General features: G+C 42.0%; 1 protein-coding gene across 2 annotated transcripts in view; it reads left to right on the plus strand.

The window, feature by feature from the left end:
• The window catches only part of uchl5 (ubiquitin carboxyl-terminal hydrolase L5), a 30,569-nt gene that overhangs the window by 989 nt on the left and 12,183 nt on the right, over window positions 1-17,397 (plus strand). For both annotated transcript variants that reach the window (XM_061779558.1, XM_061779559.1), the window contains 5 exons: window positions 3,794-3,919; window positions 4,324-4,385; window positions 4,544-4,674; window positions 6,546-6,609; window positions 6,845-6,947. In XM_061779558.1, the coding sequence (XP_061635542.1) occupies window positions 3,794-3,919; window positions 4,324-4,385; window positions 4,544-4,674; window positions 6,546-6,609; window positions 6,845-6,947 (486 nt within the window). The remainder of the gene's footprint in view (window positions 1-3,793; window positions 3,920-4,323; window positions 4,386-4,543; window positions 4,675-6,545; window positions 6,610-6,844; window positions 6,948-17,397) is intronic.

The raw sequence follows: 17,397 nt of genomic DNA on the forward strand, positions 1-17,397 counted from the left end.
CATTAACTATAGAATGTTCAAAGAACTGCAAATGCTAAATATGCAGTTTTTAGCTCTACCTTCATAAACAACCACATATTAGGTACCTGCGCAGTTGAGGTCTCTTGCAATTAGTATTTGGGCTGTAATTTTACTGGCATCTTTTTGCAGCTGCATCAAAACTTGCATATTAAGTGCTATTTATTAAAATATAAAGTAAATTCACACATTTGCTCCTCTAAATGCAGTTAATTCAAATTTATTATGTAATATAATTGTATTTTTTTTGTATTGTTGTAAAACTATTTTCATATTGCAAAAATTATGAAAAATGAAATCTGTCTAAGGGAGGCATCAAGTGGGCAAGTTAAATCAAGCTGTTTCTTGGTTACTCTACAATGAAAAGAGCTTCTTATGCACAGCCTAGGCCCCAAGTGATTCAGCCGCTTCTTTAATTTTCTCTCTGGTAGCTACAATTGTTTCACACAATACATGGATAGGTCTGACATCCCAAACACTGGACCTTTTTGTACTGGTTAGAGTTAAGTGGATGACAGTAAACACAATGTATAAATTATGGTATAAAGAAAACAAAAATAGTTCATGCTTACTTAACATTGATTGGCCCATTTTATTTTGTCTTAAATTTTTTTGTATATCGTTTTTTATTGTTACAATATTCCAATATGCTTAAGGAGAAATTTACAACAACAAAGAACATATTACAGTAGGGGGTATCAAATTCAATATAGTTCATGGGCCACATACAGCCAATTTAATGTCAAGTGGGTTGGACCAGTAAAATCATAGCATAAAGCCCTTTTCACACTGCACTTGGTTTTCTTGGTGATCGCCGCGGGGCAGCGTGCAAGTACGACAAGCTTTGCCCCTATTTGGAAGTGCTTGCGTAGCAGCCTTCCAGAAAGTGGCAGAAGCTTTTCCAGCTGGTTGGTCTACTGCTGCTTTCAGTCGAAATTCACTCTGCCAGCCCTTCTCCTATTGGATGCGCCTTCTGACGTCACCTTGACACCGCTCTCAAGTTGAACATTTTTAAACTCGAGGGTGCATCGTGGCAAACACCCAACGATGCGACCTGCGTCACACCCTTGCAGCACAGACACAATGGAGTTTGTTTATGGCACGCTGCGCATTGCTAAATGCAATGTGAAAATGTCTTAACTATTTTATTCGAGTCATTATACTCATGATCCCACAAGGGGAAATTCAACTCGCACTCTGCTGCTAATTTATGTTGCCCGCCACACAGAGGACCAGATCCCACACAGGCAAGGCGAGATTCAGGTTGAAAGTGGTGCGCAAACAGTGCTGCACCTCTTGTTCGGGTTGGAGATGGTGCAAGATATATAATGTTCAAACTGGTAAACTTATTATTATTATTTTTTTTTTAGCTAAATTCACTCATTTTGAACTTGATACCTGCAACACGTTCCAAAGAAGCTGGGACAGGGTATGTTTCCTTTTAACAACACTCAACAAGCATTTGGGAACTGAGGACACTAATAGTTGAAGCTTTGTAGGTGGAATTCGTTCCCATTCTTGCTTGATACAGAATGTGGTTTGGCACTGAAATCAGCAGGGACGTCTCTGAAAAAGATGTTGCTTGAATGGCAGCATATGTTACGCCAAAAACCTGTATGTCTTACCTTTCAGCATTAATGGTGCCTTCACAGATGTGCAAGTTATCCATGCCATGGGCACTAACACAACCCCCATGCCATCAAAGAAGCTGGCATTTGAACTTGTGCTGATAACAATTTGGATGAACCTTTTCCTTTGGCTGGCAGGACATGACGTCCATGATTTCCAAAAACAATGTAAAATGTGGACTCGTCAGACCACAGCACACTTTTCCACTTTGCGTCAGTCCATCTCAGATGAGCTCAGGTCCAGAGAAGCCGGCGGTGTGTCTGGGTGTTGTTGATATATGGCTTTCGCTTTTCATGGTAGAGTTTTAACTTGCTTTTGCAGAGGTAGTGACAAACTGTGTTAACTGACAATGGTTTTCTGAAGTGTTCCTGAGCCCATGTGGCAATATCCTTTCCACAATGATACCTGTTTTTAATGCAGTTGTCTGAGGGATTGAAGGTCATGGGCATTCAGTTTTCAGCCTTGCCACTTACATGCAGAGATTCATCCAGATTTTCAGAATCTTATGATGATGTTAGGCAGGGTTCGACATTAACGGTGGCCCGATGGCCCCGGGCAAGTACACTGCTCTGTCGGGCCACTACCTACCTATAGATGCTGGCCTGAACGGGCCATGGAGAAGCCCATAATGTAATAATGGCCCATAACATAATAACTGGCCAATAACATAATAAAATTCCTGAACCTATAACATAATAACGTATTTTTTTGGGGGACAGTTTTGTTTTCTTCAAAGTTAGACGTTTACATACATTTCATTAGTATTTGGTACTATTGCCTTTGGGCACGAATATGGGCTGTATTTTTATTTAAATCCTGTATTTAATCAGGTAAAAGCTTATTGAGTGATAAAATCTCCCTTTCAAAAACCACGCGGCAGCAGATTTTATACAGGCAGCAGAAATTATACAGTACATAATAAACCATTCATACAGTAAATAATAACAAAGACTAAAACATTTGCTATTAAAATTTATGGCATCTGATTTAAAAACAGTGACAAAGCCCAAATTCTTTCAAGGACATACATGGTGTTTAAAAAAATAAATAAATAAAATTATTCATTCAGATTTGGCAGGCTTGGCAGACTATTCATGAAGATATATTATTTATAGTTCTACATTAGAATGCCAATGTTCTTTAGAATTGAAAGTTAATTGTTCTTAAAAAGGATGTACTGGAATTATTTTGTACTATAATACTGTATCATTATATCAGTGGCATAAAAAAGAAACAATAGTCTTGTTTATCGTGATCATTTTTGGGAAAATGTATCGTCCTAAAAAAGTAGGACCGTGGCAGACTAAAACAAGAACAATGAATAACACAAAAATACTGGTCAAATGTACAAATAAAAATCTGCAATATAGCGGAACCGCGAAGCAACAACCGTCACATAGCCAAAGATTACTGTATATGTACTCCGTGATGATACGTTGCAGGGACTTAATGTTCCAGGGCAGGGACTAATTATTTCCAGACATGTGCATCCTGGGACTCACATAGTCTCAAGTGTAAAATGATCTATGCTCTAATACTACAATATTCGAAAGCTGCAGCCCTACATTCAGTTCCCTGATTATATTGTCGTATTTTTATTGTTTAATAAAACCCCTGCTTCGAGGGCCTGTGCGATAAACCTGCAAAAAATGTCTCCACAAAATTTGAAACTTTCTCCTCAAGTGAAGAAATTATTAGCAAAACTGCTCCTTAAAGAAAAAAATAATAACTTGAGCCTTGCTGTTGACGATTTGCAACAAAATGTTTGATGGTCCTGTGACCATGCCCCAATATCTTAGAAATTTCAAGAGTGATGCATCCCTTTGAGAGACTTTTGATATTTCTTTTACTTTTCAGAGTCATTTAAGTCTCTCTTTTTGGCCCATTTTGCCTCAAGAAAAGAAGCTATGCTTAAATCCATTAATCCATGTCAGATCATACATTTCGAATTATTTCAATTAGTTTACAATGATTTTTGTCACAAAACAGCAATTTTAAATTGCAAGAGCATTCCATTAACACAGTTTCTCTAATTCAGTCCTCTTTTAACCTTCCTGATGCTTAATCAATCAATGATTCTGAGGTTTTGTGGAGGCAGACAGCTCTGGTCTTATTGTTTTAATTTAATTTACTTGTGTGATTTCAGGTCATTAACAACGCTTGTGCCACCCAGGCAATAGTCAGCGTTCTGCTCAACTGCTCCCATCCCGACATGTTGCTTGGAGACACACTAACGGAGTTCAGAGAGTTTTCACAGAGTTTTGATGCTGCAGTATGTTTATTAATATTTTCTATGAATATACAGTATCTCACAAGTGAGTACAGTACACCCCTCACATTTCAGCAACCATTATATCCCTTTTGTGAGGTACTGTAAGTCATCGGTGTGTAGTTTAGTGAATGTTATTTTCTTCACATTAGACTGGCATCCTTAAATACAGTAATGTCCCAGTGGTAATAAAAATATAATATTAAAATAATGTAAATGCTGTTCTCCACCTGAAATCAGTCATGCAAGCCACACATTCGATAGTAATGGTAATTACAAAGTTTATATTTAGTTTATTGATTCATAATTTATTGCTTAAAAATTAAGCCAGAAACCCATATTTTTATGCTAATTGTAAATGTAGGAAACCGTCAATTGTATAATCCTGCTCCCTGTTTGTCCCTTAGATGAAAGGTTTGGCTCTTAGCAACTCTGAAGTTATCAGACAAGTTCACAACGGCTTTGCCAGGTAATTTCATGCTTACGTTTTATCTGGAACAGTTTTTAATTGACATAACCAAAAAAAGCCAAATGTTTAATTCGTATCATGGACCACCTCAATTTTAATTAGTGGTCATTTTACTTGTGACACTTTATTATTCTTTGTTTTTTTATTTTCATTTGCAGGCAGCAAATGTTTGAGTTTGATGCAAAGTCATCTGCAAAGGATGAGGATGCCTTTCACTTTGTGAGTTATGTTCCTGTAAATGGTCGACTTTACGAGTTGGATGGACTTCGAGAAGGACCAATTGACCTCGGTAAGCATGAAATGGCTGATTTACCTCATACATCTTTTTTTCTTTTACATGAATTCACAAGTATACAATGAAATCACCCACTAATATAATGTAATAATGTCAAACCTTAATGAAATAACCAAAACACTGCACTATATTCGCTACCACCACTTAGCAGAACCAACATTTCAGCTCCGTCCACATGGAGACTGTCAATCAACCCTGACTGTCATGACACTGAAACACTATGAAAGTACAGTACTTGGGAGCCTGAGTCTTTTCTGCTCAAACCATGAGTTGGTTTCTTTATGTAAGGGAAAACACAAGTTAATCCTTTGATGTTGACTGAAATGAAGTCTACTGATATCTGTTGACTGTTCATGTGATATGCTGGCGATAGTCCTTTTTCAGTTCAGTTTGTCATCATTACAGCTTTAGTCTTCAGCACAGTATGTGCTTGCGTTTTGGAAAAAAACATCTCAAAATGCTGAAGAAAATGCGAAATGTCCCAAATTAATCCTTCGGTTTAAGTATCATGATTTCACATTATTTGAACACGTTTGGACCCCCAAAATGTTAAAACTAGGGCATATTTTTATAAGACTGAGGCCAAGTCCACATTGTACAACTTTTCGCGCGTTCAAACCAGTGTTCCCAACTTCGCAACTTTTTGGCGAGATTCCGATATTGTGAATATTTCTCCTAACGAAAAAAAAAAATGTAGTGACTAGGGTTGGCTCAAGACAACTTTTTCACTTCTGATACAGTAACGATATTGCAGCCTTGCGTATTGGCCGATACCGATTAGGGGTGGGTAAAAATATTGAATCAGCAATAGATTGCAATTCTTCCCCCCACAATATCGATTCAGCAAATCCTCTGAATCGATTCCCCTCCCCTCCAGTTATTAGGTGCTTTGCCTTTGATTTGCATTGTATGGACGGAAGCCGCACAAGGCCAAACAACAAAAAATGGCGACTAAAGCAAGCAGCAGCTGCAGCATGAAGCAGGCAACTTCTCCTTGTAAATTTGATGTTTGGGTTCATTTTGGATTCCTCTGTAACTCCAGAACACAGGAAATAGACAAAAGACCACCTGCTTGCTTCTCTGTCGCCTTAAGATGCTAAGCATGTCTGCTGCTCTGTAGGCTGCTGGGTTTTTCCAGTTTAAGCTCTCCGAGGCTAGTAAACACTCCTGAGTATGCTACGCGATGAACCCAAAGTTACAGAATGATCATAATTCCAGCTAGTGCTAGCGATCATATGTTATTTTACTGTGGAGAGTGACTATTTTTTGGCATCGTAGGTCAAGATTTTTAGTCAAAATATATAACCAGCAGGACACAGTCAGGGTAGAAGCCACCCACACCCCAGGACCCAAGGCAGTCCCCCAGCCCAACCGAAGCACCCCGACCAGTCGCCAAGGGATCATATTTCATAAAACATCAACAGTTTCATCCTTAAGCAAGTGTACCTATTGATCTGGCTAGTATGTTCATATAGTGTACATATATTGGGGAGAGACTTATCTTGTACATAAATTAGAAGACACTCTCTATCACTAACCTGCTAATGCAGTAATTAAGTTGTGATTACAGAAAATATTTGTGTGAAAACACTTCTAGCCCAGAAATATACATTTAAAAGAACAGAACCAATAACATTTCTTATGTAGACTTCTGTGGTAGGCTTGCCCACTGCAGACGTTTACTGCTGCACACACTAGCTCATAGTGCATCATTTCGTTTTTTACAATGGAAACGCTATAAATTGAAACGTATTTCTTAATAAAATAGGGGCGGTTTTGTCGTAAACCATGAAATGCCGTAGGTCAAGGGCGTCATAAACCAAGGACCGATGAACAACTTCTGTCTTATTTCTGTTTTTCACTAGGTTCCTGCAACCAGGATGACTGGATCAGTGCTGTTCGTCCAGTCATTGAGAAAAGAATACAAAAGTGAATATTTCCATTGAACACATAATGTTCATGCATCTAAATGTTTAACTATGGTTTTATCTTGAATTTCCATGTCAGTTATTCAAAGCTCAATACCCACGGCCATTTCCTTTATTTAATTACAATTATACTTTATGGGCATTGTTTCATAGTTTCGCATCATCCAATGAATAAATATTCTTACGTGTATAGTTTTGCCTTTTGTCTTAATGTGACACCATTGCATTCCTCTCAGGTACAGTGAAGGAGAGATTCGTTTCAACCTAATGGCCATCGTGTCAGACCGGAAGATGATATACGAGAGGAAGATTGCAGAGCTTCAGACTCAGCTTACTGAGGTGAGGAAAAAGTAGAACAGCTAGGGACAGGAACATTCAAACCGGTTTGAGGTCCTATTCCCCAGTTTAGTGGACGCTGGCACGACTGGCTGCCGCTGCTCACAGGTAACCTGCTGCTGAGACTGTAATTTGCACTCATTTGTGACCAAAAGCATTCCCTATTGTTGCAACCATGTTTGCATCTAGGTGGCTAACATTAGCCTAACTGCTGGAAGATAGCACAGTTCCACCTGGTCGCTACAGTCGCTGTTTGGGCCAGCAAGTGTGAGATTTGGTCACACATTTGTACACAGCCGCTAATGCCTGGTACACACAAAGATTTTTGCACTCTTAAAATATTTTTTATCTGCGATAGACCCCACAGATAAAGTTAACAAATAAGACAATTAACAGTTTTGGGCGTCGTGTGTGGTTTGCTCGGAGAATCACAACAAAGATTCTGTGCCACCGCCAATCTAGGAATCTTGCAGGAGCACACATTATCTCAAAGACAAAGAAGAAGAAACACTTCTGTATACTGATAATGTTTTCCGAATGTTCCTGAATGTTACTGGAGCCTAGAACCTTGTGAAATGGCAATGTTCTCAAAAAACGACTTGCTTTGAAAAATACTATTTGCCGTCTGGGAATCCCGCTTTGCTCCAAAAAAAACCAAGGAAAGACTCAGGAAAGTCTGCATTCCCCACACACGAAGAGTTTTGGTCGTAAATATTGAACACGCTCATTATTTACTATTGTCGGCCCAGACCTGTTTCAGACTCATCAGACCGAAGGACAATCTTATAGGATGGTCTTATAAGCCTTCAGATTGTCTAGCATTTGAAGTCCTTGGTTGAGAAGGGGAAAAAATCAGCAAAAAACAGCCCGATCGTCTTTGTGTGTACCGGGCCTAAGCTACGCTAGAAACACCATCACTTGCCTGATTCTCCACCGCAGCCGCTGCACCAGCCCCTGGAAATCGCTCTCCTCCACAACCGGAGATCCAGTCATCTTCAATCTTGCAAAATTTTCAACAAGACAACTCCTAAATACAGATAATCACCAATGTACAAAATCATTATTAAAAGTAAATCAAATTCATCATGAGCACACACACACACGTTACCAGTAACGCCAAATGGGCTGCTACACTCCATGTTTTAGCCAGCCAAGCTAGGTCAGCTGACACTACTGTCAAGCAGGATAACGCCACAGTTTCCGACTGCTGAACATACACTCACCTACTCACGAGTAAAGGTCTTCTCATCCAGGATTTCCTCACTGAGTGGAAGCTGGATATTCTTTTTCTGACAGAAACATGGCTGCTTTTCAGAATCATTTTTATTTGCCAAGTATGTCCAAAAAACACACAAGGAATTTGTCTCCGGTAGTTGGAGCAGCTCTATTACGACAACAGGCAGTCAATTGACAGAGAACACTTTTGCGACATAAAGACATTGACAAAAAACAGTTACTGAGCAATAAAGGGTTGCTAGTTATCTGGTAATGCCGGTAAAAAAAAATTTCGTGCAAAAAGATGCAGAGTCCTCTAGCACTTAGAGCAGTTCGAAATACTAATATTGCAATAGTCCGGCGCAATGACCATTGTGCAAAGGGCGCAGAGACTTCAAGCGAGTAGTGCGATAATCTGGGACAATGTTGATTGTGCAAATGTTGCAGATACTCCTCAATCAGTGTGCAAATGGAGCAGATGCTACTCTGGCATGAGTGGCCAGTATTGGTCAACAACAGATATGCAAATAGTGCAGCGTGGCGAGATTACTACATTGAGTGCATGAGTAATGGATAATTGACCCCCAGAAATGTGACAACAAACTCAAGTAAAAAAATTGCCAGCATGTTGTAATGGAATTGTAGGTTAGGTGTTTAAGAAGTTGATGGCAAGAGGGAAGAAGCTGTTGGAATGTCTGCTAGTTCTAGTTTGGATTGATCGATAGCGCCTACCTGAGGGAAAGAGCTGGTGACCGGGATGTGGAGGGTCCGAGAGGATTTTTCACGCTCTTGTCTTTGTTCTGGCAGCGTGCAAGTCCTCAAGGGTTGGTAGGGGCGTACCGACAATCCTTTCAGCAGTTTTGATTGTCCGTTGCAGTCAGAGTTTGTCCTTTTTTTGTAGCAGCACCAAACCAGACTGTGATGGAAGAACACAGGACTGATTCGATGACCGCTGTGTAGAACTGCCTCAGCAGCTCCTGTGACAGACCGTGTTTTCTCAGAAGCCACAGGAAGTACATCGTCTGCTGGGCCTTTTTGAGGACGGAGTTGATGTTGGTCGCCCACTTCAGGTCCTGAGAGACTAATTCCCAGGAACTTGAAGGTCTCGACGGTTGACACAAGGCAGCTGGACAACGTGAGGGGGAGCTGTGGCGAAGGATGGCTCCTGAAGTCCACGATCATCTCGTGTTCAGCTCCAGGTTGTGTCGGCCGCACCACAGCTCCAGCCGCTCCACTTCCTGTCGATATGCAGACTCGTCACCATCCTTGATGAGGCCGATGACAGTGGTGTCAGAGAGGACACAACCTTGGGGCGCCCCAGTGCTGATGCTGAATGTGGATGAGGTGGCCTCCCCAAGCCTCACCTGCTGTAAATCCACTGGCAGATGGCAGGAGAGACGCTGAGCTGGAGAAGCTTGGATGAAAGGAGTTCAGGGATGATTGTGTTGAACGCTGAGCTGAAGTCCACGAACAGGATCCTCGCGTAGGTCCCTGCACTGTCGAGGTGTTCTCGGATGAAGTGTAGTCCCATGTTGACTGCATCATCCGCAGACCTGCTCGCTCGGTAGGCAAACTGCAGGAGGTCCAGCAGGGGACCTGTGACGCTCTTGAGGTGGTCCAGCACGAGATGTTCAATGGACTTCATGACCACAGATGTCAAAGCGACAGGCCTGTAGTCATTTAGACCCGAGATTGTAGGTTTCTTGGGGACTGGAATGATGGAGCGTTTGAAACAGGATGGTACTTTGCACAGTTCCAGAGATCTATTGAATATCTGTGTGAAGACCAGAGCGAGCTGGTCCGTGCAGACTTTGAGGCAGGATTGGGACACATGGTCTGGGCCTGCCGCTTTGTTAATCTTTTGTTGTTTGAAGATGCGTCTCACAACATCCTGTTCGCGGATGGTTAACGCTGAAGTCGGTGGAGTGATAGTGGTCGGTGGTGCGGCTGGGTGGGTGTGGGGTGTGAAAGTGTCCTTTTCAAATCTACAGTAGAAGGTGTTCAAGTCGTTGGCAAGTGTGCTATTCTCAGCTTGGGGGGATCGTCGCTTGTAATTGGTCAGCGCTTGGAATGCATGCCAGACTGATTTAGAGTCGTTAGCGCTAAGCTGTTTTTCCAACTTTGCTGCATAGTTCCTCTTTGCAATGTTAATTTCTTTAGTCAGCTGGTTTCTTCACAACTTAATGAATCTAGTATTGCACCAAGTACCGATTCCAGTACTGGAACGAGGTATTTGTCAAAAATAGCACAGTACCAGTTTTTTTTTGTTTTCTTTTGTTTTTTTAGTACTGGTAAAAAAAAAACGTGACAGCGCTCAATGCATACAAGTATGCAAAAAGCTGATAGTCAGCCAATGACTGCCTGTCTTGAAAGTTAGGGTTGAAGAAGAAGAGGAGGTTGAAGAAGTTAGAAATGCCTTAAAGTGTGGACGGGGAGGATTCTGTGTGGGCAACTTAGTGCGAGCCGGGAGACTTAAATGGCTTCAAACTCCCAACTAGCTCCTGCGGACAAGTTAGCATGCGTTAGCCACCGGGATGGAACCTCAGCGTCCGCAGCTCACGAGGCTATGTGAGCAAAAGTCAGTGTTATATGCAGTGGATTCTCCTGTGCTGTAACTCGACATTCGATGCACATGTGAGAGTGTTATCAGCAGGAGATTGATACCATAGGACAATTTAGCATGGGTGCGCGCCACACGGAAGCCCAGCTTGGAGCGCTCCAACCCGGATTCAGGCTCCACTCGTCGGAGACCACTCCAGACATTGGGGGGTTAAAAAGAATAAAAATCAACAAGAAATACAAAAGGAAAACCACTGAATAGTAACAGGGTCCGACATTAACAGTGGCCCAGGGCCACTTATCACCAAAACATCTCGTATGTTGTGATGACACAAGGCGAAACTGTGACCGGCACTGACTGACTAGATAAACAGGCACGAATTCGGGTTAGCCTCAAGACGATAGCCGAAGCTAACGCCGCTAACCCCATACGGTCATCATTCATACAAGCAGCAGCGGCACCATGGAATGGCCGCGAGGAACAAGAGCAGCAGCACTAATTGAACCGTCATCACCAGATTATTATGTCCCTTTGAAAAAGAAAACAAAGAAAAGTCGCAGCCCGGGTTTAGCCTGCCCGATGTTCAAACCTCTATTACCCGGTTCTTTTTTTCTGATCAAGATGATTCTTCAACGATTAGGACAGTTGAAAAGTTTAACAATGTATTAGAAAATACAGAGTGAAACAATAAGGTTGAAGGTTCAGCGCTGGGCTCTCCCGTACGTGGCTCAGAAGAGCGTCCGTACGAAAAAGAGCGCGGAAGCTGTATTAATGGCACTTGTTTGAACTCATCAGTATAAAAGACACCTGTCCACAACCTCAGTCACACTCCAAACTCTACTATGCCCAAGACCAAAGAGCTGTCAAAAGGACACCAGAAACAAAATTGCAGACCTTAAGCAGCTTGGTCTGACGAAATCAACTGTGGGAGCAATTACGGTATTAGAAAATGGAAGACATACAAGACCACTGATAAACTCCCTCGATCTGGGGCTCCACGCAAGATCTCACCCTGTGCAGTCAAAATGATCACAAGAACGGTGAGCAAAAATCCCAGAACCACATGGGGGGGAGGGGGGGGGGTGAATGACCTGCAGAGAGCTGGGACCAAAGTAACAAAGGCTACCATCAGTAACACACTACGCCAAGGAACATATTTTGCCATCTAATAGAAGACCATTTATCATTTGTTCTCTGTCACTATGCTTCACTGGCATTAATAGATGAACAAAGATACATTATTTATTGTAAATATAATTTTTTGAGCAATTAAGTGCACAAGTATATACAGTTAATGAACAGGTCATTTAGATAAACACATTCCTCCATCTTGTGATCGGTTTTTTTCAACTCTCTGATCGGTGATCAGCCCCACAAATCCTGATTGTGTTAACCCTAATATATATATGGGTCATTCCACTGTCACAATTTGTGACGTAAGAAAAATTTAAGAACTTGAATCATTTTGTTGAAAATATGTTAGTAATATTTATTTGAGGTATACCAGTTGCATTTAGGTGTTCATGGGATAAAAACATATAGTTTACTTAATATGACCATTATTTGACCAGTGGTTGCTTGTAACACCAACTCTAGATATGAACATGGAAAGCTGTTTATTGTATGAAAACCTTGGGAATTTTTCACACAAATACTAGGGTTAGAGTAGGTTCACAAACCGACTTATGTCCAACTTGTTAATGCACCGCAAAGTATCGAATGAAAAATTTACTTAGTGCAAATATAGATGTGTGTAACATTGACTAAACATACAACATGGAAAATGAAAGACCTGAATACTAACAGGTACAAGTGAATGAATTCAGTGGATATCAGAACTTAATAGGACTAGTGAATTTTTCAATATCAGTTTCCTTACTTGGTATGATACCCTTCACAGTTGGACCATCAACTTGAAGCTTGAACGTTGACATGTTCCATCACTTGCCATTTTTAACTTCCAAATCAATCATTTGACCAACTATGTTTATCTAATTGTTTGTACATGATAAACAATGTAAAGTCATCATTTTAGAGCAGAGGGAACATTAAGGTTGTTTAGGTTTTTATTTTTATTCAAGTTTAACTATTGCCATTTTTTACTGCTAAAACCCTAGATGTAACTTTTCAGTGTTATGCTTTGTCAGTTGGAAGTACACACAAAATTGTTTATGAAGAACAGCATGTACGTAACTTTGACTGGGCTTTCTGCCAGTCAAACACATTTCCAGTTACACACATCATGGCATTCCAGAGTTTCAACATGTATTCCAAATACCAATCCTTGACTGAACAATACAATGATTTCAAAACGTTAACACACAGTTCTGAACACAATGTGTCTCCACAGAAGTCAGTGTTAGTAAACGATAATACAGCCATTTAGACACCAGTGGTCTTTGCCAGTGCACGTCATGATGCAAGCACCAGTAACAATCCACCATGCACCACACAACATCAACATTTTTATCAACAAAGTGAATCATATGTTTTAATCAAAGATAGTTAAAAACGTTTAACAGGTGGCCTTTATAACCGAAACCGACTCTAAGTTTAATAATAAGGATTAAAATATGCGGGTAATCATGACCACATCCTCAACACTGCTGTGACTTGTCAAAATTACCAGCGAGTCAGCAGTGCATTCAGGAGACACAGAAAACAGCCTGTGCACTAGCGATAGAAAACGGTCGAAATTCACCAATCATTTCTCCTTCAACGACTCAAACAAGAAACCATCTAATTCTATACAAACTCGCTTTTCATCATTGCTAGTAACTTGACCGTTTGAGATCGAAGCTTGTAACATTTTGACATCATTTTCTTGAAAACACTTACCAAGTTCTACCGGTTCCCATCAAGCTCAAATGTTGCCGTATGCTGGTCGTATGTAAGCCGAAATGATTCTGGGTGATCGATGTTGCAAAATAGTCAACAGTTTTTGTTGTTTTGTCCAAGTCGCTCAAACGAAAATATGACCAACACTTAAATATGTAAGTCAATATTGTCTCCTACTCCTTCTGAAGCATTTGATTGTTCCTTCTATTATTATTTTTGGAGATTATTGCATCAATTTCAAGTAGGCGTCGTAAAATGGTCGTTTGTTTACAGTTATGAAATTGAGTGGCCGCTTGCTCGTAACATGTTTTAACTGACAAAGTTACGAGCACAATGCCTATTTCTAATAAATGCCTCTAAGAAATCTCGCCAAGGAATGTCATTAACTTCTGTTGAGTGGTAGGCGCACCCTTTTTGCAGATATTGGCGAAGTGGTTTCATCATTTTGCTGATACTTTTCACCCTGTGCCTATTTCCGTTGATGCTAAAATGTCACACTTCGGCGCTGGTCAAAAACCACAAAAATGCGTTTGACATGGTTTATTGCAAAATAATTGGAGGTGGAAAATTCTTGATACAATATTATTTTATATCTACGTGATACCTGATTACTGACGATACTGTTGTGTTAATATTTGCCTTTTAATGTATTTTGCCGTTAATAATTGCTCGTAACATTTCACATCCGTGGAATGACCCATATATGTATATATATATATATATATATATATATATATATACATATATACATATACATATATACATACATATATACATATATATATATATATATATATATATATATACATATATACATATATATATATACATATATCTATATATATATATATATATATATATACATATATACATATATATATACATATATACATATATATATACACGTGTATATATATATATATATATATATACACGTATATATATATATATATATATATATACACGTGTGTATATATATATATATATATATATATATATATACACGTATATATATATATATATATATATATACACGTGTGTATATATATATATATATATATATATATATATATACACGTGTGTATATATATATATATATATATATATATACACATACACACGTGTGTGTGTGTATATATATATATATATACACGTGTGTGTATATATATATATATATATACACGTGTGTGTATATATATATATATATATACACGTGTGTGTGTGTATATATATATATATATATATATACACGTGTGTGTGTATATATATATATATATATATATATACACGTGTGTGTGTGTGTGTGTATATATATATATATATATATATATATATACATACACACGTGTGTGTATATATATATATATACACGTGTGTGTGTATATATATATATATATATATATATATATATATATATATACACGTGTGTGTATATATATATATCCATCCATCCATTCTCTACCGCTTATCCGGGTCGGGTCGCGGGGGCAGTAGCTTCAGCAGGGACGCCCAGACTACCCTCTCCCCAGCCACTTCATCCAGCTCTTCCGGGGGGATCCCGAGGCGTTCCCAGGCCAGCCGAAGGATGTAGTCTCTCCAGCGCGTCCTGGGTCGTCCCCGGGGTCTCCTCCCGGTGGGACATGCCCGGAACACCTCACCAGGGAGGCGTCCGGGAGGCATCCGAATCAGATGCCCCAGCCACCTCATCTGGCTCCTCTCAATGCGGAGAAGTAGCGGCTCTACTCTGAGATCCTCCCGGATGACCGAGCTTCTCACCCTATCTCTAAGGGAGAGCCCGGACACCCTGCGGAGGAAAATCATTTCGGCCGCTTGTATCCGGGATCTTGTTCTTTCGGTCACGACCCACAGCTCATGACCATAGGTGAGGGTAGGAACGAAGATCGACCGGTAAATTGAGAGCTTCGCCTTTCGGCTTAGCTCTTTCTTTACCACAACGGACCGATACAAAGTCCGCATCACTGCAGACGCTGCACCGATCCGCCTGTCGATCTCCCGTTCCATTCTTCCCTCACTCGTGAACAAGACCCCAAGCTACTTGAATTCCTCCACTTGGGGCAGGATCTCATCCCTGACCTGGAGATGGCAAGCCACCCTTTCCCGACTGAGGACCATGGTCTCAGATTTGGAGGTGCTGATTCTCATCCCAGCCGCTTCACACTCGGCTGCGAACTGCTCCAATGAGAGTTGGAGGTCACGGCTTGATGAAGCCAACAGAACCACATCATCTGCAAAAAGCAGAGATGCAATACTGAGGCCACCAAACCGGACCCCCTCTACGCCTCGGCTGCGCCTAGAAATTCTGTCCATAAAAGTTATGAACAGAATCGGCGACAAAGGGCAGCCTTGGCGGAGTCCAACCCTCACCGGGAACGAGTCCGACTTACTGCCGGATATGCGGACCAAACTCTGACTCCGGTCGTACAGGGACCGAACAGCCCGTATCAGGGGGTTCGGTACCCCATACTCCCGAAGCACTCTCCACAGGACTCCCCGAGGGACACGGTCGAACGCCTTCTCCAAGTCCACAAAACACATGTAGACTGGTTGGGCGAACTCCCATGCACCCTCGAGGACCCTGCCGAGGGTGTAGAGCTGGTCCACTGTTCCACGGCCAGGACGAAAACCACACTGCTCCTCCTGAATCTGAGATTCGACTTCCCGACGGACCCTCCTCTCCAGCACCCCTGAATAGACCTTACCAGGGAGGCTGAGCAGTGTGATCCCCCTGTAGTTGGAACACGCCCTCCGGTCCCCCTTCTTAAAAAGGGGGACCACCACCCCAGTCTGCCAATCCAGAGGCACTGTCCCCGATGTCCACGCGATGTTGCAGAGGCGTGTCAACCAGGACAGCCCCACAACATCCAGAGCCTTTAGGAACTCCGGGCGAATCTCATCCACCCCCGGGGCCCTGCCACCGAGGAGCTTTTTAACTACCTCGGTGACCTCAAACCCAGAGATAGGAGAGCCCGCCTCAGACAACCCACACTCTGCTTCCCCATGGGAAGGCGTGTCGGTGGAATTGAGGAGGTCTTCGAAGTATTCTCCCCACCGACTCACAACGTCCTGAGTCGAGGTCAGCAGCGCCCCATCCCCACTATACACAGTGTTGGTGGTGCACTGCTTTCCTCTCCTGAGACGTCGGATGGTGGACCAGAATTTCCTCGAAGCCGTCCGGAGGTCTTTCTCCATGGCCTCACCGAACTCCTCCCATGCCCGGGTTTTTGCTTCAGCGACCACCAGAGCTGCATTCCGCTTGGCCAGCCGGTACCCATCAGCTGCCTCAGGAGTCCCACAGGCCAAAAAGGCCCGATAGGACTCCTTCTTCAGCTTGACGGCATCCCTCACCGTTGGTGTCCACCAACGGGTTCGGGGATTGCCGCCACGACAGGCACCGACCACCTTACGGCCACAGCTCCGGTCGGCCGCCTCTGCAATGGAGGCGTGGAACATGGTCCACTCGGACTCGATGTCCCCCGCCTCCCCCGGAACATGAGCAAAGTTCTGTCGGAGGTGGGAGTTGAAACTCCTTCTGACAGGGGATTCTGCCAGACGTTCCCAGCAGACCCTCACAATACGTTTGGGCCTGCCACGTCGGACCGGCATCTTCCCCCACCATCGGAGCCAACTCACCACCAGGTGGTGATCAGTTGACAGCTCCGCCCCTCTCTTCACCCGAGTGTCCAAGACATGCGGCCGCAAGTCCGATGACACGACCACAAAGTCGATCATCGAACTGCGACCTAGGGTGTCCTGGTGCCAAGTGCACGTGTGGACACCCTTATGCTTGAACATGGTGTTCGTTATGGACAATCCGTGACG

This window comes from Phyllopteryx taeniolatus, chromosome 7 (assembly GCF_024500385.1).
Source record: "Phyllopteryx taeniolatus isolate TA_2022b chromosome 7, UOR_Ptae_1.2, whole genome shotgun sequence".
Taxonomy (NCBI): domain Eukaryota; kingdom Metazoa; phylum Chordata; class Actinopteri; order Syngnathiformes; family Syngnathidae; genus Phyllopteryx; species Phyllopteryx taeniolatus.